The sequence below is a fragment of the Sardina pilchardus genome, chromosome 20 (genome assembly GCF_963854185.1).
Source record: "Sardina pilchardus chromosome 20, fSarPil1.1, whole genome shotgun sequence".
NCBI classification, from domain to species: domain Eukaryota; kingdom Metazoa; phylum Chordata; class Actinopteri; order Clupeiformes; family Clupeidae; genus Sardina; species Sardina pilchardus.
Genome location: NC_085013.1, coordinates 848,591 through 869,278, shown reverse-complemented (window position 1 = coordinate 869,278; position 20,688 = coordinate 848,591). Strand labels below are relative to the sequence as shown.

The window sequence follows — 20,688 nt, the reverse complement described above, 5'->3', positions numbered from 1 at the left end:
AACCCCCATGTGTTCCCTAAACTAAAGTTGCCTCCTATTCACACTTATTAACTGTATTACAGCACATAGTAGGCTACACAAGAAGCAGACAGCTAAGTTAGCACAAATACAAAATATATAATGAATACGAGATAGCGAGAAAGGCGAACCTGGATATATTTGTATGCTAACTTTCTTGGCTCCTGAGTACTCAAAAGTCTCAAACTCAAAACTATTTTTTTAAGTGTGAAGGGTCACATAAATAAGACTTCCGGTGTGAATAAGTTGTGGGTTTGCTATTTGGTCTACTGTATGTTGTATCAAATTCTCTGTTCTTTTCCTTACGGACAGCATCTTATTCTTCCCTACTGACCTCAAACAGCAGAGCTAAGGATTGAATCACACCAGATTTCTCCTTTAGTATGAGGCAGTATACATACATGGGGGTTAATAGTGCCAAATTATTTGTGAATTAATAGTGAACAAAGATCCAACTTTAGAATAGGGAACATATTTGGCATTACAAAGACTTAATTATTAGTTGTTTGTACACTATTAGCACATGTGGTTTAGTGTCTAGTTCAGTTTGAATAGACCATCTTTGATAAGTATTATTAGGGGTGAATAACTGTTCTTGTTGTACTATCACCTTACAAGCCCCATACTGAGCCATGTATATTTAAGTCATAATTCATATGCAACAACTTATTTCATAACTATGAATAAAGGGTAATTAGGAGCTTACATAGGGGAAATTCTTAATTAAGGGTCTAGTAAGGGTAGAATAAGGTCTTGCTGAATAAGGTATTAATTAATTGACTTATAATGACTAACAAATGGCTAGTATGCTACTAATATACATGTTAGTAAGCAGCTAATTACTGGTGAATATGTGTGTGCTAATATAAAGTGTTACCGAATCTCCTTGGCCAAAAGGCCTGTCTGAAGTTATTGCATGCTGGTCAGAAGACCTCAAGGGCATCACGTGTGCTAAAGAGGACCAGAGGTTTGCCTCCCAGCCAGGCTCCTGTAGTTGTGTCTGTCTATAGATAGAGTGCATTTTCAGCTTACTAGAGGTGACTACAGTCTTTTCCGTAAAAGTACTAGCCATATTGTGTATAAGCTGCAGGACAGTGTTTCATGCAAGTTAAAAGAAACAAAACCATATAAACTGCCCCCCGTAAATTTTGCAAAATCAGTGTATAAGCCACAGCTACTATTGGTAAATTACAGTAATGAAGAGAGACAGAGGATGTGTGAGAGATGGCACAGAGAATAAACCAGTGAAAGAGGGAGGAAGTGAATGAGTAAGTGAATGACAGAGGGAGAGATTTCTGTCAAAGTCAAAGTTGACTGGCATAAATATTTGTTTTTGAGACATAAACACATTGACTGACTGCTCAAGAGTCATTTATCATACATATTGTGATTAGAAGTAGCTGTCTTTGGGGAGCCAGAGTAGTGTGGAAATGGTAAGCTAACATTGCTTTGTCTACATTGCGTTTATCTGAATCAGTATATCTGCATATCCCGCTAGAAGCAGAGTGTAGTCGATGTTCTAGTTGACAGGGCCAGACTTTGTTGTTTGCACAGTGACTTTTATTTTTGCTACACATAGGCAACACAAGGCAGCTAACTGGTCAGTCAGCATCTTACCTAGTGTTTTGAAGTCTGCCCAGTCCGCCATTACCTTTTAATGAGAGAGGGAATTAATTGAGTGAGTGAGTGAGTGAGTGAGTGAGTTAGTAAATGAATGAGTAAGGGAGTGAATGTGTGAGTGAGGGAGTGAATAAATGAGTGAGTGAGGGAGGGAGAGAGAGAGAGAGTAAATGCAAAAACATGTGAAGGGACCAAGAACAAGTGACCATTGCTCTGAGAGTGTTGTGTGACATGCTCCATTATCCCATTTCACCCTTAAGGACAGTGACACATTCAAGTCACACACACACACGCACACAGAGAGAGAGAGAGAGCACAGATCAGAGGCACATACCTTCAATAAGCATGTTAAATTCAGAGCGTGCTCACACTCAGATAACCACATGTAAGCAAATTCACCTCTGGTTGACATTATCAGGTGAGAAGAGACCCTCCCTCTGTAGCATATCTCCCATAGCTGGAGATTATTCTACAGGGCAGGCTGTTGTGTTCTTTTGTTTTGCTTTGCATCGGTGAGTGGTTGATACGAGAAAGAGACTGCATTCCCATGGCCATCCAATAGGTCTCCCTAGCCACCAGTGGATTTATGGCCCACACAAGACAGCTGGTAACGTGGTCAAGAACTAAAAGCTGCAATCAGCTGCAGTGGTTGTAACAATTGGCCTGTTACCTTCCAGCTAGCTGGCCTCAGACCTACTGTATGTATTAAGTGGTGATCAGAGTGAAGGCAGTAAGAGCAGCATAAAACTCTGATTACTCCAGTACTCAATAGTGTACTGCACAAGCAATGCAGATATTGTTTACAGTAATTTCCCGCCTATAAGCCGCACTGTGTATAAAAGAAAAAAAAAACATATTGATACCATATTAATTGTCCGAAGAAATTTTGCAAAATCAATGAATAAGCCGCTGCTAATAGTTGGGAAGTTACGGTAAGCAAAAAATGAAATAGTCTATATGAGTTAGTTATGTGTTACGGAGTTGTAACCTACCTGTTAACTTCTATTTGTGTATTCATAGTCCGTATATGACATGACAAAATATCCACTATGCCTATATCAAATGCATTACATGCATCACCGAACATAAGAACATGCTTAGGCACATGTACTATAACACTCCATTCAGAACATTTCTATCATATTCCGCTGATACACAACAAATTTGCTGACAATATATTATTGTGAATATATCAATAATAATATGCTGTATATTCTGTACTGTATTTCTAAAGGGTTTTTATCCGGGTTGTCTGTGAGAGACCGATGTGTCAGCCCACAGACACACAGCGGCCTGGTCAGTCTCTTCATGCTGACTCACTCAGCCCTGTCAGGTCAACAGGAAATGAAGATAGATGAGTGTGTGTGTCTCTCTCTCTCTCTCTCTCTCTCTCTCTCTCTCTCTCTCTCTCTCTCTCTCTCTCTCTCTCTCTCTCTCTCTCTCTCTCTCTCTCTCTCTCTCTCTCTCTCTCTCTCTCTCTCTCTCTCTCTCTCTCTCTCTCTCTCTCTCTCTCTCTCTCTCTCTCTCTCTCTCTCTCTCTCTCTCTCTCTCTCTCTCTCTCTCCTAGCTACAGGCCTCACTGGTCATGTTTGGGCTTTTCTCTTTCTCTCTTCTTTTTCAGTGTGGCATTATGAGGGATTTTAGAAGATAATAACATACAGATTATGGGTCTGGTTCTGTTTTTGAGTGTTTCAGGAAATCTCAAGCACTCACGCACGCGCACACACACACACACACACACACACACACACACACACACACAAACACAGAGAGAGAGACAGAGTTTGGATTATGAAATATGTTTTGTTTGATTTCTTAGAATATTTGGGAAGAAATTAACTTATAGTGAAGCATAAAAACTGCAGCTGGGTATTTTGTCTGTGAGGGCTGAACAGGAGTGTGGTTAATATAGATTCATAAATCACATCAATTCATTCAGTAGTGTACATATTTATCCATATATAATGAACATTTACATTACTTCATGTCTCAGTTCAGTGGTTACCTTGAGACCCTGTGATATCCATACATTGGTCATAAAGATCAGTTCTGTCTTTCTGTTTCTCAATTTATTAATTTCTCTTTTTTGTGTTGTTACCTTCTGTGATCTATTTGTTTGTCTAGGTTTATCTTTTTCACAGAGAGAGAGAGAGAGAGAGAGAGAGAGAGAGAGCTCTCGTCTGCTTGTGCCCTGTCAGCCACTCATATGTCAGCAGTGACATAACAAACACAGCCATCAGCTGCAGGAGCCACCACGTACTGTACCACCCTGGCCTTACTGAGACCAGATGCAGTTCTGTTCCACTAACCTTTCCCCCTCTAACACCTCTCTTCTCTCATGTCTTCCTCTTTCTCTCTCTCTCTCTCTCTCCATCTCTCACACAGTTTCCTTGATCATCATTCTCTCTTTCTATTTGTGTCTCTTTCTCACTCACTACCCCCCAAACACACACATACACACAAAACAAACTGCTGTAGATTTGCATAGGCTTGGCACACTATAAGCAAAGTCAGACATAATATAAACACTCTCTCTCGATGGAGTGTTAATGCAGGCCTCTCTGCTGCCCTTACACTCATCCTAAAGTCATGTCTTGAGTACAGGGTGTCCCTCTGTGAACATGCAGACAGGTATGTAGAGGTGTCATTCAGCACATTCAAATGCCAGTGGGATGCATGCAAAGGGTCAGTCAAATAGTGCACACTGCCTGAAAGGAAGGGCCATAATATGTTATCTCTGGCCATAAGGGACTCAACGGATCAAGGAAGCAGATGGACACTGGTGATCAGATCAACCTGTGTGTTCAGGTGTGTCCGTGTCCAGGTGTTCATAGTAGCACAATCAGCACAGTAATGAGGCTTAACCTGTGAAGGGTTTTGAGCGATGCGTTTGGATATTTGGTATACAGTACAGACTGGCTGGACAGCCTACAGTCAGAGTGAAGAAAGGAAAGGCAATATTGAAGAAGACTATTCTAGTGTCAATAATACTGAGGAAGACTATTCTAGTGTCAGATTCATAGCACATTTCACCGGTGAGCTTCTTATAGGTTTGGCACATAAGTGAAAATAATCCCTTAATCCATCTGAGCTGTTGTTTGCAGTAGAACTGAACTCTAAAGCCCAAATATTAGAGTTACCGTTTCATAGAGATACCGTTTTCACTTCTTTTCCCAACAATAGTACATTATTCACAGTCAGATTATTAAATAGGTTACTATGAGATCGCTTCGTGAAATTATTCTCTCATCGGTCTCTGTTTTGCTTCTTTAGTTAAAACTTCCCACCAGGCAGATTGAGTCCAGTTTACACTTTAGTTCAGTTTATTCATTACCCAATGCACTAATAGCTTGCTGTTTCCTATATGAAATCATTGCATATATTGCAAAATGTTCATTGCAATACGTGATGTATAGTCATGATATATTGCTGTATGTAATATATCACCTTGCTCTGTGTTGCCAGCTGGGATGTATGCCTGCCCTGCTGCTGTGGTGTGCTATGAGGAGGGGAGGGGAGGGGAGGGGAGAGGAGAGGAGAGGAAGGGTTCAACTGAGGCCGTGAGGCAGCTGGCCAGCCTCGCCTCTCACATGCTGCTAGTGGGGGCATCCTGAAGCTTTGATGCATATCTGGCTGATACTAATGAAGGATGGTAATTCAGTCAGCCTTACACAGCGCTCTCTCTCACACACACACACACATACACTCAGAGAGATTAGATAGAAGCAGCGGGAGTTTTTTTCTTGTTTTCCCGGATGAACTCCCTCTCACCCTTGCATAAAGTATGTTTGGTTGTGTGTGAGTGTGGGGGTATGCCCAGGTGTTTATGTATGTTAAAGTTGACTGGTCTTTAGTAGGTGATTTTATGCAAAGTGACATGAACTCACAACGGCCAACTGATTGTCAGAGGATGACGTTATCACTGCTCAACCATGCCCACCTGTGTACCTACATTATGTATGTGTGTGCAAATGTGTGTGTGTGTGTGTGTGTGTGTAAGAGAGAGAAAGAGAGAGATAAACAAAGGGAAAAATTAACTTGGAATGCATGTATTGAAGTGTGTGTGTGTGTGTGTGTGTGTGTGTGTTTGTGTGCAAGTGAGTCCTAGAGGGTTTGCCATCCTCCTGTATCTCTAATGAGAAATCTGCCTGCAGCCAGAACTAATGAATCCCTTTGATTCCTCCAAATGCTGGGCGTGTAGAAGAGCTTTAGTGAGCTCGCTCCTCCAGTTAGCACGGCACGCTCAGCTCCTGCTGCAGCTCCCATCCCCACTGCACGTGCATACACACTCACGCTCCTCACACATGAGTGAATCACCTCACAGGGACACACACACACACACACACACACAGACTCAGTCACACACACAGATACACATGCGTATGTCTAGACACACATACACACACACACACACACACACACACACACACACACACACACACACACACACGTGTACATGCACATACGCACTCGCATCCATAATTAATGCAGTCCAGCTGTTTTACTGCCTTATTTTCAATGCGAAGACTGCTCTCTTGAACTCATGTTTATACATAAGGGTACTTCTTGTGCCTCAGACTCTTTAATTTCCTCTCTCTGTCTAACCTTTTTGATGCTCTGAAGACACCGTTCTGAAGATAAAAAGGCATTTTGAAAGATGTGCCAAGGGAGAATGTTCTACCCTGCAAAGATAGCATCCTTCCCAGACTGCGCTTAGCATTTCAGCCTAGTCTTTTGTTCCAAGGATCACCTGAGGATATGGCTATGATCCTGACCCTGGAGATAGAGCTGAGATCACCTGTAGATGAGAGCGAGACCTTCCTCCTAGCCTAGAGTATGCACAGGGAGCAGAGGTCCAGTGAGGAATATTCCATGACGCATGTCTTTATTGTACCTGGTTTTTAATGGGTGCTCTTAATCTAGAGGTCAGACATTTTAAAAAGAAGTTTCAACACAGCACGGATGAGTATTTTGCAAGAATGAGGTCGCTAGTAAAGAAATTCTGTTTCTGGTGATGAGGATGCTGATCTGGTTGTGCAAAACCACCTGTTGCTCACCACTTGGGGGCAGTATGTCACACTATATGCTTCTGATTGGTGAAGTATGTACAATACAGGAGCCTTTCACTTTCAGTGGGACTGAGGTTCAGTAAGACCTTCAAACCTTCACTGAACTTTGACCAGACAAGAACATTCAGTATAAATGGAGTTAATTAAGAACTCAACTTTCATAGATGCAAACTGTTCACCTTTTAGGTAAGATTCACCTTCTGATAGCAAAATAGATCACCCACAAGATGTACAGTATGGCACCAAACCACTTCTCTTTTGAGTATAGGTCTGTGCACTCCCAGTTCACTTTTGATTAAATTAATTAAAATTCAGTACATACAGTAAAGCTCTTACCGAATCCTTTTGGAATCTCGGAAACACATTGCTCTTTTAAACATTTCAGTTGCGGTTGTTTACTCAAAATACGTGTTTCATTTGAACTCCATCAGGGCAGCCATTGGTTGAGCATAAAGCGGTGGCAACTATCCTCCTCTGTGTGTAATGGTATAAAGCCTGCCCCATGTTTAGCCTTCATTTGACAGAGATTACAGTAAGTGTGGGTGAATGATGGGGAGTGGGTTCTGGAAATGATCTCAGGCGGACTCAAGCCTGGGTCCCTGTGGCACATTTGAGTACATTTGTAGTAGGGACGCTTTCACCCCATACCTGTTTTCATCCTTTCAACGGCAATCCATGTTTTAATGTCCAGTATGAGACATGTTTTGAAGCTGGCCCACATGAAAGCAGTGCATTATTGGGTAGCATGCTTGGGCTATATAGTTGTGCATGGCATGGGAAGCTGGTAGAGATGCAAATCAGTAGTAGTATCAGTTGATGTAGTATCACATTTGCATGCATCACATTTACAGTATCACAAGACTAGAAATGTTACTGCATTGCAGCAGTAGTCACAGCAATGCGGCTTTCATGTCCTCAAATGATGTCAAGTGGAACTGTCCGGATTTGAGTGTCCAGCATACGTGGGTAATATTTGATGCCAATAGCTGGAGGTAATAGCTAACAGAGGACCTGAACATCATTCATCCATGACTTCTCAGCTCTGTCTCTCTTCATCATAATTGGCAAAAAGATAATGATCCATTATCGCACTTTTAGCATACTGTACTCATTATCCTTTGCATAACATTTGTAGAGTGGTCACATTGTGAGACTGGGTTATGGAAAGGTTGCAGTTTTAGAGAGAGAGAGAGAGAGAGAGAGAGAGAGAGAGAGAGAGAGAGAGAGAGAGAGAGAATACAAATTGAAAGTGCAGAATATATTGTGCCAGGAATGAAGCAGCTTTACTTTTGGACGCTTACCAGAAGCTCAAAGCCCCAGTCAGCGGTTTCAAGTCTGGGCCAATTCATCCAGGGTAAATGCATTATCATGATGAGGCATAATTAACCTGCTCACCCCTGCCCCTCTGTCTCCCTGTGCGTCGCTGTTTGTGCCCCACCCCACTGATATCAGCAAGTAGAACAGCCGCCACTCTCACCAGGAAGGAAGGGCACACTTAACTGCCATGACCCAAGGCTTCGTGTTTACACAACAAACATAGTTGTTATGGATTAGTTAGACCTGTGGCACGATGTATTCTTTTACACAAACTTACGTCAGAGACCACCACAGAAAATTTGTCTTTAGCTTGAACACATTTTGAGATAATGACATCTGAACTTTGCTGCAGATTTAGATGAGGGCACAAATGTGCCAAAAGTCAGAAGGGGGGGTACCATGTTCAAAAATGTGTTTCTCTGAATGTACAGTATTTAGGTATATCAATTAAGCTAATATTTTGACTAAGTTTAAATGTTTACTCTTTAGGTAGTAAAAGTTTGAAGCACATCTAAAATGGTCAAGCAAAAAGTTTCTCTACAATCCGTTGAATTGAGGTGGAATGACCCCTATAGATGTGATTTCAATGGTGAGGCATTTGTTTGCATGTCCAACAGCATGGCGCACCTGATAGGTTACTGCTCAAAAACACCCACAAATGCCTGTTTGTTTTTGTGAAAGAATATACTGATAGGAACACACACACACATGCACGCACACACTTAGACTGTTCATGTTATGCACCCTAACGGCTGTTGATAATGGAATTTTGTATTGCTCATATTGAGGGATGGTATGACTTATGGATGGGATGGATAGTGTGCAACAGAATGAATAGAGTTGTGTTAGGAAACAAGCTGGGAACAAGCTTGACATGTCTATGGAAGTTACTGTAGATGTGCTGCCCAGACCAAAGTCCCTAACCTCAGTGTGCGCAATAATGCGGCAGTCAGTGTGTACGAGCTAATAGTGAAAGAATTTTAATAGGACACCAGCTTACCTCCAAGTCCTGGACCAGCCTGCACCATGTCTCCTGTAGGCGAGCAGCCCACTGGTAACACCTACGTTCCCACAATGTTCATACAAGAGTGTGGTCTGCTATCACCATACTAAGCTAAGATTGAACATTAGTGTGGGGAGTCTGCTTTATTTCTACTGCACAAGAGGCATGATCAATGGGCATAGTTCAAATGACTCGTACGCTTCTGGATAGTCCTTCAGAATCAGAATCAGAATCTTCCTTCAACCAGTCAGACCAACAATCCGGGTGTGCCTTTTGGATAATCTACTGTAGTTTGTAATTGGACCTAGCAGACGTGGACAGGAAGCAGGAGCTGCAAGGTGAAATCCAAATCGCCAGCCGATCAGACAGGGTTTACCCAGCCTAACAAGAGTAGGGAAAACCCCAAGACAAAGACAAAAAAAAACAAAAATGGGCCCAAACACAAAATATATCCAAGGGGAAGAAAGGGAAATCCACCAAAAGGTCCAGGGTGGAAACCATGAGGTGCTAGTAGGCCCTAAGCAGGCCTCTCCTCATGCCAAACAGAGTTCCACCATTAAAGCTGCTTCATGGCTTTGATAGCTAGCTCACAGCTACCAGGTCAAAGAAGTAAGGTGGTGCCCCCTTGTGGATGAGATGTGTTAGTGAAAGTGTGCTGTATAACTGAGTGCAAATCACAGGTCGCACATCATATCGTAACAGATGTGTTCCCTCATTTGATTGGATAGTGCAGTATTACAGTAAAAGTAAGGGCTAGTATTATGCATGCATACACAGTCAGGGGCTGTCAGGCTCAGATTAGATCTTGCTCATCCACACACGCAGGCCCTCAGGTGGTTTATGCCTGTATGTGCACTCGAAGTCCCTGATCTGATCTGATCTGATTACTGTAAAGGCAAGACCTGGGATGTCCACAGAGAAGTGGACTAGGTCACAGACCACTACATGTGTACACACCCTCAGGTTAGCACAACGGACAAAACGTTGAGATGCATGGATTTCATCCAATATAACTGAACAGCTATGCTTGGTAATTGTGTTGTATCATATTCCAGTGCTGAGGAGAAGGCCTAGCTTACTTCTGAGTAGAGAGAGGACACATTGGCCCTTTTCTAGGATGTTCTTTCTTGCATGCAAGCTTTTCCTCTGAGAAAGAATAAGGGCACACAGGCATAATGAAGAATGGACAAAGCCCAGTGTGTGTGTGTGTGTGTGTGTGTAGTGAGTGATGCCTGTGTGAAAAAGTTCAGTGTCAACTAAAACTGTGGTTGTGGGAAATATGGATGCTTTGACTTGTTACTTGTTACACACCCACATTCTTTAGCTGGCCTGTGCACATACATGTGTGAGTGTGGAACTGTGTGTGTCTGTAACTCTGTAGAAGGGTGTGGGTGTGTATGTGTGTTATGTGTGTTTGTAGAATTGTGTGTATGTGTGTTAAAAGTGTGTGTGTGTGTGTGTGTGTGTGTGTGTGTGTCTGTGCATGTGTGTGTATGTACTGTATGTGTGTGTGTGTGTGTGTGTGTGTGCACTTCAGCTCAGTTGTGAGCAGTCCAATGTCACGAGCCCATGGCAGCGCTGGAGTGGCAGGATTGTGAAGGTAATGTCATGTGATGTGTTCTCACCCTGTGACCAGAGTAAGTGGAGCTCACTAAGACTGCTGTCTGCTCTCCCACAGACTGGCTGCTCCACCAGCACAGCTTATACCATAGCATAGACAGATACGATCTCTCAATTATTCATACACCCGCAATACATTTGCCCCAGTGCGGAGGTAAAAGCCTTTCTTGCCCTATATGCATTTGGTCAGTTTATTGAAAGTGACATATCAAAAAGGATGTGTTCTTTCGTAAGTAGGTTTTGGCTGTGTATGTGGAGTCTAATGTTTTTCAAAGACTGCTATACTTCTCCTGTGGCTGTTAGTATGTTTCTTCCTTTTTGGATCCATTGCAAAGTCAGTCTGAAGCACTGAATCACAGACTGAAAAGGCCTGTTTTTTATGCCAGTGGTTTTTGTCATTGGAATGGCGTATGGCTGTTCCATAATGCGCCTATGATGATGAATGTATCGGGCCCTTGGACGTAAATCCATATTGGATTGGCTCCGTTTGCAGGGCTGCTGGACTTGAGGTGCATTTGGTGATTAGATCAGTCCAGTCGCGTCCAGTGGTTTTCTGCTGAAGCGAGGGCTCTAGCTGGCTCAGAAGAGAGAGGAGAGGACTGGCTATATGTAGCATCTCTCTCTTTCTGTGTGTGTTCTGTTTCTCAATGCCTAGATGATTTCGATGAATTATTGTGACTGGCTGTGTGTAGTATATATTTGCATGTGTGTGTGTGTGTGTGTGTGTGAGACTGTGTCTTAATGTCTGTGTGTGTGTCAATATGCATGTGTATCTACAGAGGAAGCCCTCCTGAGGCAAGATGATATTTGGATGCTGGATGGTGATGACTCCATTTCCCATGAAACTCTCTGTCGAGCCACCAGGCCAGACCACCTGGAGTTCCTGCGAATTACGCCCCCAGAGGATGACATTATTGGTGATACCCCTTACAACCCCAAACTGGATGCCATGGTGAGCTGGGTCCATTTTACATTCTAGTTTACATTGATATTCTGTCCTTATTGTGGTAGAGTGACAAGAGAACAACGAAAATGTGCAGTTTTTTGCAGTCACTAACAAGTGTTTACCTATATTTGAAATACCTTTTTTAACACAACACCACAATACACTTACACCCCAGAATTAAGCAAAACCACATTCTGTTTACTGTACACATTTCATAAGTCAAAAAGCCGCTCTCAAGCAAATGTTTTCTCTTTATGATGTCAATAATAGCCACAACAGACAGATGTTGTGCAAATTGTATTGAGAGTTTTGAAAATGTCGCTACAGATTGGACAAAGGCATGTTAGCAATTAAAAAAGTGTGTATTTATGGTCAGACGCACATGCACGCACGCACGCACACGCACACACACACGCACACTCAAACACACACACATGCACACACACACACACACACACACACACACACACACACACACACAGAGGCACTAAAACACCAACGCAGGAATACATACTGTACAATGCTAATGGGTAACAATACTCCTTTATGCCATGTTGCAACAACCCTTGAATATGTGGCGAGATGGATAGAAATTCCACTGTTAAAGGGCCCTAATGCCTGCTGATGTGTTCAAGTCTTGTGTTGGTAAAGCATATAAGCCCAGATTTCTAACCAGGAGGCTTATACTGTACCTACTGACATGAGTGCCCTGTTAAAGCCAAGGATTTCATGCCCCTTGACTTAGTATGTTATGATATTGTGCAGTGATGAAGACATTTTCTTACATTGTTATTACAGACGGAAAGTTTATGTTAATGTTTAATGTTGCAGTTTCCCAAAGAACTATTCATACTTTGCGATCATGTGACTATCATAGATACCTGGCAGGCAAGAAATGCTGACACAAAGCTATACACAAAGTGACATCTATTCCATCGTGTCATGAAGTCCTCATCTGAATGTACACCCTGCCTCCCGGCGAATAATTAGTTTACTGGGTTTCATTGCTGGAGAATGATGTTCTTGCTTGCCAGCCAGTAGTTGTGTCACATGCAAAATATGAATGTTGCACAGTGGCATAGCGCACAGTAATCCAGCTATTGCCACAGTCCAGTCATCCCCCCATTAGGTCATATTGCAGGGTGTGGTTTGAGGTTGAGCAGAGCATCTGTGTTTGTTTAGGTGTCTGGAGGTGGCTACTGGTGTCCAGAGTGTATTTGGGAAACATCAACAGAGTCAGTATTGCTGGAGATATTTATCTTCAACTGATGATACATAAGGCAACTTTAGCAATGTCTCTGGGCAGAACCCCTGAGGGCTCATTCAGGTACATTCTCATTGATATTGGGCAACCTTTCTAAGACCTTTAATCATCAGAAGTCAAATGATCATCCAGTCTGAGCACAATAATGGTTTCCCAGCAACATTTCTCAAAATGTTGCATTTCTCAAAATGTTGCTCCTCGCTCCTTTGCTGTCTCAATATGGTGTGTCCATCCTGCAATGCTCTCTGGTTGTGCTGGCAGCAGGTGGAAGGTTGTTTTGTTTTGCTGATGATTATCCTGCAGGGTGAAGGGTGTTGTTTTTTATGCTGATGATTATCTACTCACTACTGCCATTCCTCTCTGTCTGCATTTTCCACCCACACAATACCAGTCTTAATCACCTAGTCTGTCACTGCCACCAGCAAATGTTCCTCTTCTACAGCATTCATATTCATCTTCTCCTATGCACCTGACTCCTCAAGGCAGACCCACAGGGGCAGGGCAGTAAATATGTGTCTCGGGAGAGATTTAGTGTAAGTGATGTTGGAGATGTCAGAAACATCTGTCTCGGGGGTAGACATCTACATGACAGCTGACACTGACAGATGTCTATCGAGTGACACATTCCTTGTTGGTGAAGCAGGATCAGAGCAGCATTGTCTGCCATATGTATGTTTTTGTCTCAAGTTCCAAAGCTGCTGTAAGCCATGTTTGCATGCCCTGCTAATTACAGCCATATTTAGTCACCACAAGTCCACCTATTCAATCCTGTTTAAAGTGCATCAGTGGCATGCATATTTTTCAGACATTGCTCTCTCACACATACAGTAGCACCAATAATGGCCTTCTGCTGTCTCTGTGTGGGCCTCTGTTTTTGATTGCGGCTCTGTTGTTTTGTTTAGCTAAGTGGGAAGTCTTTGGGGCTTGCCAGCAGGTCTCTCAGCTTAGGATTAGATATCCAGGCATACAAGAATAGAGGCATACAGTGGCAAATGTGCACACACACACACAGTTTTAGTCCACCTACAGTTTGCCTCCCTATCTAAAGCCTTCTCCCTTGTGCATCTTCTCTCGGCCTTGTCAGCTGTAGGCTAATGCAGTAGCTTGAGATAATGCCTTTATCACAGACCTTCAGCGTGGTCCATTTAAGCACAGGCATTTTAATAAAAAATGTCTCTTTTTGCTAATGTACTATTTTTAGACATAAAATAGACATAGTGTTTCAGAACCATGGTATTAAAATCTCAGTAACGCCTGGGTCTGCTACCAGGAACATGCTTCATAAAGTTGTTAGGTTTGGTCAATCACTCATGAACAGAGTACTGACAATAACCACAGACAAATCACCATCATCACATTCACCCACACATTCACTGCCTGTGCCAAAAGTCTATGACATCACACTTGGGTCATGTACTGTATGTATGTTTGGTTTTGTTCTCTTTTTTATGATGGCTGCCCTCAAATGTTTCTCTCTTTCACTGTGATATAGAGGTGCTAATTTGCATTTTATGAAGTTGATTTCCCACACATCATTGTGTCATGGTGTGACTGGTTTTATGAGTCATGGCATTATTAGGCTTGGTATTTTCCTACTTAAAAAAGACAAATAATGTTTTTTTCTTCAAGCCATTCCAGGTGGCTGTGAAGTGCAATGGCCTTCTCAGGTGTTCCTGCAGGTTTAGTTTGCCAAAGATGTGTAGCTGTATAGATACAGTAGGTAAACAAACTGGATACAATGTCAACATTGTGAATAGATGTTGATGGATGTTGATTAGTGGGGAAAACAGACACATTTTCTCATCTGCAGTTTTGAAGGTGTCCAAAAAGAAACAATTGTTCAGATGAATTTCTATGTAGAAAATCTCTGGAGAGTTTTCAGCAGGCTTTAACAATTTTTGAAATTCCTCTGGTCTCAGTCTCAGATGGAGGTTCCTAACCATGACCCTGCGCTCTTAGAATGTTGCATGCCATTACTGTTACATAAAAGGCTTTTTTAGCCCAGCTGTCAATCAAAGGATTGTCTTTAATCTGTATATACTCAGATTACTGGGGGAAAGCACTTCAACTGTAAATGCTGTTTATTGTGGCATGTGCTCTATAGATTGTTGTAGTCCGCGGAGATATTTTAAATAGCCACTCTTGATCAAGCAGATTGCCATTACATCACAGACATTATGTTAGTGTGCTCACTGTAGTATGTAAGTGGTGTCAGTGGCTATCATGTTCTTTTCTATATTAATGAGTTATGAGCCACCATGAGCAAATTGCTGTCTTTTTTCAAATACATGTGGATTGGGTTTCTAAATAAAAATGTAAACAGGCCTATTTAGTCTACAGATAGTTGTTAGAGATGCTAGAGCTGTTAGGGACCACAGTCAGCTGGTTACAGGTGGACAAAAGAAGAGGCTTTTTCCCCCAGAAATACAGCATGGGAACAGGGATCCATAGTTAATTTTTTTATTAACTGCACACATACTGTACACATACACACACACACACACACACACACACACACACACACACACACACACACACACACACACACACACACACACACACACACACACACACACACACACACACACACACACACACACACACACCTGCATACACATAAAGTATATCCCAAAAAACAAACAGAGACACTAAACAGTCCACATAGCTTTGAAAATCACTGTGACAACAGCTTGTCTGAGTCTTAAGCTGTGGTGAATGGAATGTGTTGCTGGTGAACTTTGGCTGGTAAGACCAGAGATGGCCTTAATAGGGCTTGACATTCCAAGAGGGAGGGAACAAATAGTCCTAATTTCACCATTCAGCCATCTCAGGTCATGTACAGTGTTATCGCCATATTCTTTCACCATATGCTTTGTAAAAATATTTTTTTCAAGCTTGCACTAATGTTTATGAGTGTGTTAGTTAAGTGTCATGTGGCAGATAATTGGTCAATATGCAGTGTATGGGCAGTGTATTATAGGTAGAAAGTGCTTTTGTTCCTGAAACTCATGTGTCTGACCTAAACAGGGCTCTCTCTCGCTGCATGGGGGAAATAGCTCAAACATAAACATGCAGATGCATGAGCATAACTTTAACTGAAAAACAGTTCATGTTACATTTAGATACTAAAGTGAACATTTCAAACACAAAATATAGGCCTACAAATCAAAAGACCCTGTTCCTTCTAATAGACACATTCAATATTCATGTTATTTAGGTAGCCTACCATTATCTAAGATGTGTTTTCATCCGTGCATTAAGTATAACAGGAGCGTCTCTGTGACAGACAGTCATGCAATAATAAGGAGGGTCATCAATAGCATAAATAGGAATAAATAGTCCCTTGTGATGTATAAAACATGCAACAGATAAGGTTTAGCCTTTATTACAGTCTCTACTTAAACATGGCATGTTTGAGTTCATACTTCTGGAAAATGTTTAATATTGATTTAGTGGCCCATACATAATACATGAAATAGGTCTCTGTGGTGTTGTGTAGAACAAATAGCCTCTCCATCTTTGTTTCTGCCTTTTTATTTACTCTCCACACAGAATCCTCTTGAGAGGAGACTTGCTGACTGTTGAAGATTGCTGTGGTAACACTCTCAGAAGAGTGGGGGGGTTATAGGCTCGGGGGGGGGGAGTTAATCGCAGCAGATTATTATGGTGCTGTAACAGCAGAGCCAGAGCATGGGGCAGTGGTGTTGCTCGGACCTCCTGCTCCACCTGACCCCCACACCAGCGGATAAGCTACAAGCTTTACACCAACTCTGCACTGCTTGTTTTCTTTTCCATCAGTGTTTTTATGAAGGGAGGGTTAACTGAGTAAGGGAAAGGGCAGAGGGGAAAAAGAGAGAAGAAAAAGAGTACAAGTGAGAGAACTGCATGCTCCTACCATCCGGAGAAAGTGAAGGAGAGTCACTGGATGCCTGTTAGACGAGTGGGAAGGAAGAGGCCAATGAAAGAGCTGGACAGTGAAGAAAAAGGAGTGAAAGTTCCACCCATATCTGACATGAGGAAGTGAGTAACGATAACTAGAGACGAGGTGAAGGACTGGGAAAAGAAGAGGAAAGAAAATCATGGGAATATTTCAAAGAGAAAGGGCAAAAAAATAGTGAAAGTTGTACCCACCTCTAGCTGCAGCGGAGGAACTGACAGTAATTGGACACCTGTTGAAGGAATGGAAACAGACCGAGGAAAAAGCGCCATGACAACCTGAGAGTCATACCTGCCCCTGACGTGACGAGGAGCTGACAGTAACTGGATACCTGCTGCTCAGGCTCCCTGGGCAGGTGACGGGGGCAGGGCTGATAATAGGGGGCGTGTCGAGGCTCCGAGAGCCGCCGCCAGCATTCCTGCACAGGCTTGGGAAGGCGTCGCGAGAGGTTGCCCTGGTGCAGCACCGGTGTGGACTCGTAAACTTTCACACACACACGCACACACACACACAAACAGACACAGATGCACAGTGTCTGCCACGGAGTGTGTGTGTTTGAGTGTGGGGGGAAACTTCACTCCACAGGAAGCGACTGACTAAGCTGCCTTCCACGTCGGACCGTGTGTGTGTAGTGTTTGTGAGTATGAGTGAGTGTGTGTAAGTGTGTCCGTGCGTGTGTTCCTGATTTAAGGAAGGTTACAGAGTGTGCTTCCTGCTTTCAATGGAGGTCCACTGAGTTAAACTTTCTCAGAGTCATGCCTGACATGCTCTCTCAAGGACTTCAAGTAAGCTGGTAGCTTTCTAGAGAGATCGTTTCCAGTCTGCCTCCTGCCAGTGGAACTTTTAAAGTGGAAGAGTGCTTTCCCATTTTTTTCCCATTTTTTCACTGGCTTTTATTTGGATTTAGGAACTACTGTTTTTTCCTGGAACAAACAAAAAAAAAGTTTGAACTGAAGAGAAGCGGAACTGTTTGGGATCATAAAACTTTGGAATTTGTCAAACTTCAATGCATCCAGCGGGACTGAACCATGGTGTTGCCCTGAGGAATTGGGGATAGTGTGACCCTTTGTGGGGGTATAATTGTGGCCAAGGTGAGGGAGGGGGAGCCTGGCTGCGCTGCAGGGGCTCTTTGTCCCTCACAAAAGCCGTTTGTTTCCTGCAACCTAGGAAACTGGAACTCATGCACAGGTGAGCGAGAGAGAGAGGGGGGGTGGAGAGATGTGGGCCATCTCGTAGGTTTGCTAAGTAACCCTCTCTCACACACACACACACACACGCTCCAGCACACAGTGGGATCGTGACTGAACTGGATTTATTACACAAACTGGATTACAGTAAATGGTTTAAACTCAGAGGGAACGATTGTATGAAAACATGGAGGATGTAAACAACAGTGAGGGTAGCCTGGACGGGCCAGGGAGGCACCCCTCCAGCCTGCTGCTCAACAAGCTGTCCACCATGTTTGTACGGGACAAGACGGAGGTAGATGAGACTGCTGTGTTGACATCCTTCCGGCCATTAGCGGAGGAGGAGGGCCACATCAGGCCTCTCAGCTACAGCCTGTTCGATGGTGATCACGACCAGCTGAAAGAGTCAGGAAGCCTTTACAGCTTGTCTCGAGGCAGTGGGCTGCTGTCGAACCCCACCGAGACCAATCAAGATGTTGAATCATGGGAAATTATGACCTTTGGCAAAGAGCAATCTGTGGATGAGCCCCGTCTAAACACACAAGCAGACAGCGCTCCGTTCACATCCACTCCAGAAGTTGCTGACCATGATTTGGTTGAGGTGACCATGGTCGAGGTCTACAGTGACACTGAGCAGGACAATGAGGAAACGAGCCTATCGGAAAGGTGCTGGGGCTTCCGAGAGTCCCTCCTCCGGCCGCCAGTGGCTGAGGATGCTGTAAATGATAAATCAGATCAAGCGCAGGAGACTGACAGCCGGTGTGATGATGTGATTGAGTCAAACTCAAGCTCGGAGCGTCCCGTGCCCAGCACAGCCGAGAGCCTCGAGGAGTGGTCAGTCAAAGGCAGCTCTGTTCTGGACAGGGAGAGGTCCCAGGACACAGCGCCGTTCTTGGACATACAGGAGCTCCCTCCCGCCTTGCGCTGGAACCGCCGCAGTCCCCCGAGGACAGAGGACATTCCCCAGAGCGGCCAGGAGACCGAGGATGACCACGAGGAAGACATGGGCTCTGAAGTGTCGAGAGCTCGGCGCCGGCGCCAAGAAGCCAGCCAACTGGATGCCGAGGCCCAGGAGAGGAGCGAGCCGGAGCAGCCGGACACCTCCGAAGGGGATCCACTGCTAATCCTCTCCGCCACCTCAGTCAAGGTCTCCCTGACCAGCAGGAAGAAGGCTTCTTCAGCTGCACCGGCAGGCAGACATGCAACTGATGACGGGACGAATGAGGATGAAACGTCTGAGTCGCTGAGAGAGAAGCAGTCGGAGGGGAGGGATGGACGGGAGCAGGACCTCACCACTGGCCTGCCTGACCGGGCTGACAGCCAGCCAGGCCTCAGACGCAGCAGCAGTGGCAGCGGCGACACAAAGGGCCTTTCACAGCTAAGAACAGAGGCCACAGAAGGACCGTCCCTAGCTGACAATGAGCCAAGTGCCACCTCTCCCGCCAGCGCAAGACAACAGGAGCAGGACACGCCTGCCACCCCCCTCGCCGACCAGTCCCCCTCCTCGTCATCCACGTCCTCCCCCAGCACCCCTGCGTCACGCTCGGCAACGCTCTCTCCATTCTCGTCCAGCGGAGAGAGGAGCTTCCAGGTGCCGGCGCTCTTCAGTGGCCTGCGTGTGCTCAAGAAGGGGGCAGTGGGAGATGAACGTGAGACCCTCGCCAAAATCCGCCAGCGTGATGGTGACCGGGCCCTGCTCAGCCTCAAGCAGCACGTGAACAAGGCCAAGCATCTCCCCGAGCAGCCCGGTGCCAACAGCAGCTCCACAGCATCCCCAGTCCCCACCAAAGGGAGGCCGGACCCCAGCACAGGGCGACTGAAGGAGCAGTCCAGTCAACTCCTCGATCCAGAGGGCAAAGAGCGCGGGGTGCAGGAGGGTGGCAGTGACGCCCCGGCACGAGATCCAGAGAGAGAGGGGGTACCCGAGGACGGACAAGCAGCGGGGGACAAGACTGCTGACGCGCCGGAAGATTCCGGAGCTGGCAGCAGTGCTAAAACTTCAGAGACGGCTTTCAGTCTCGGAGCCTTCAAGTCCTTCTTCACCCCCAAAGCTGCCAAGAAAGATGGAGAGGAGGTGTCTGTGGACGTAGAGGCCGTCAAGAGGAAGAGAAGGAGCGAAAAGGAGCTGCTCAAATCCATCTTTGAGAGAGCGGCCACCAAAAGCCCAGGAAGTGACCTCAAAGCCGTAACAGAGCTCAAAGTATGTATTACATATGGATGTGAGCAATTTTGATATGAAATTATATTTGAGTTGTTTTACTTTTTATCTGTAGCTTTTCCACGTTTATGCACAGAGAACACTTTTGTCAGTGTGTCTTAATTTTTTAAATGAATTGAGTTGCAAATATAAATGCTTCATCACATGCGGTGGTATGTGTCTGGAATGCAGGGAATGTGACACCACATCAGTAGTATTTAATCACTGCAATAAAATTGGTCTTATTTGGTCTTACTTGAGACACAGTGTCCTTTATCCACCAACTTATCCTGTGGAATGTGCATCAATGAACTTAGCATCTCCTTTCTCTTCTGAGCTCAAGCATATTTAAACAAAGCTCATTTTCCTTTTGGGTACTCATCCAGGCGGAGGTTGCCTCGCCCAGCGACAGTGAAGACCGGACCCCCGGCCGTCTCCAGGCGATCTGGCCCCCACCCAAGCCCAAAGATGAGGAGGAGAAGGTGGGCCTACGATACACTGAAGCAGGTA

At 44.4% G+C, this 20,688-nt stretch overlaps 1 protein-coding gene across 1 annotated transcript in view; it reads left to right on the top strand.

The window, feature by feature from the left end:
• The first annotated feature begins 16,791 nt into the window (after window positions 1-16,791).
• The window catches only part of LOC134067559 (formin-like), a 59,016-nt gene continuing 55,119 nt past the window's right edge, over window positions 16,792-20,688 (top strand). Inside the window, exons 1-2 of the mRNA XM_062522884.1 lie at window positions 16,792-20,181; window positions 20,565-20,685. Of these exons, the coding sequence (XP_062378868.1) occupies window positions 18,169-20,181; window positions 20,565-20,685 (2,134 nt within the window). The 5' untranslated portion in view covers window positions 16,792-18,168. The remainder of the gene's footprint in view (window positions 20,182-20,564; window positions 20,686-20,688) is intronic.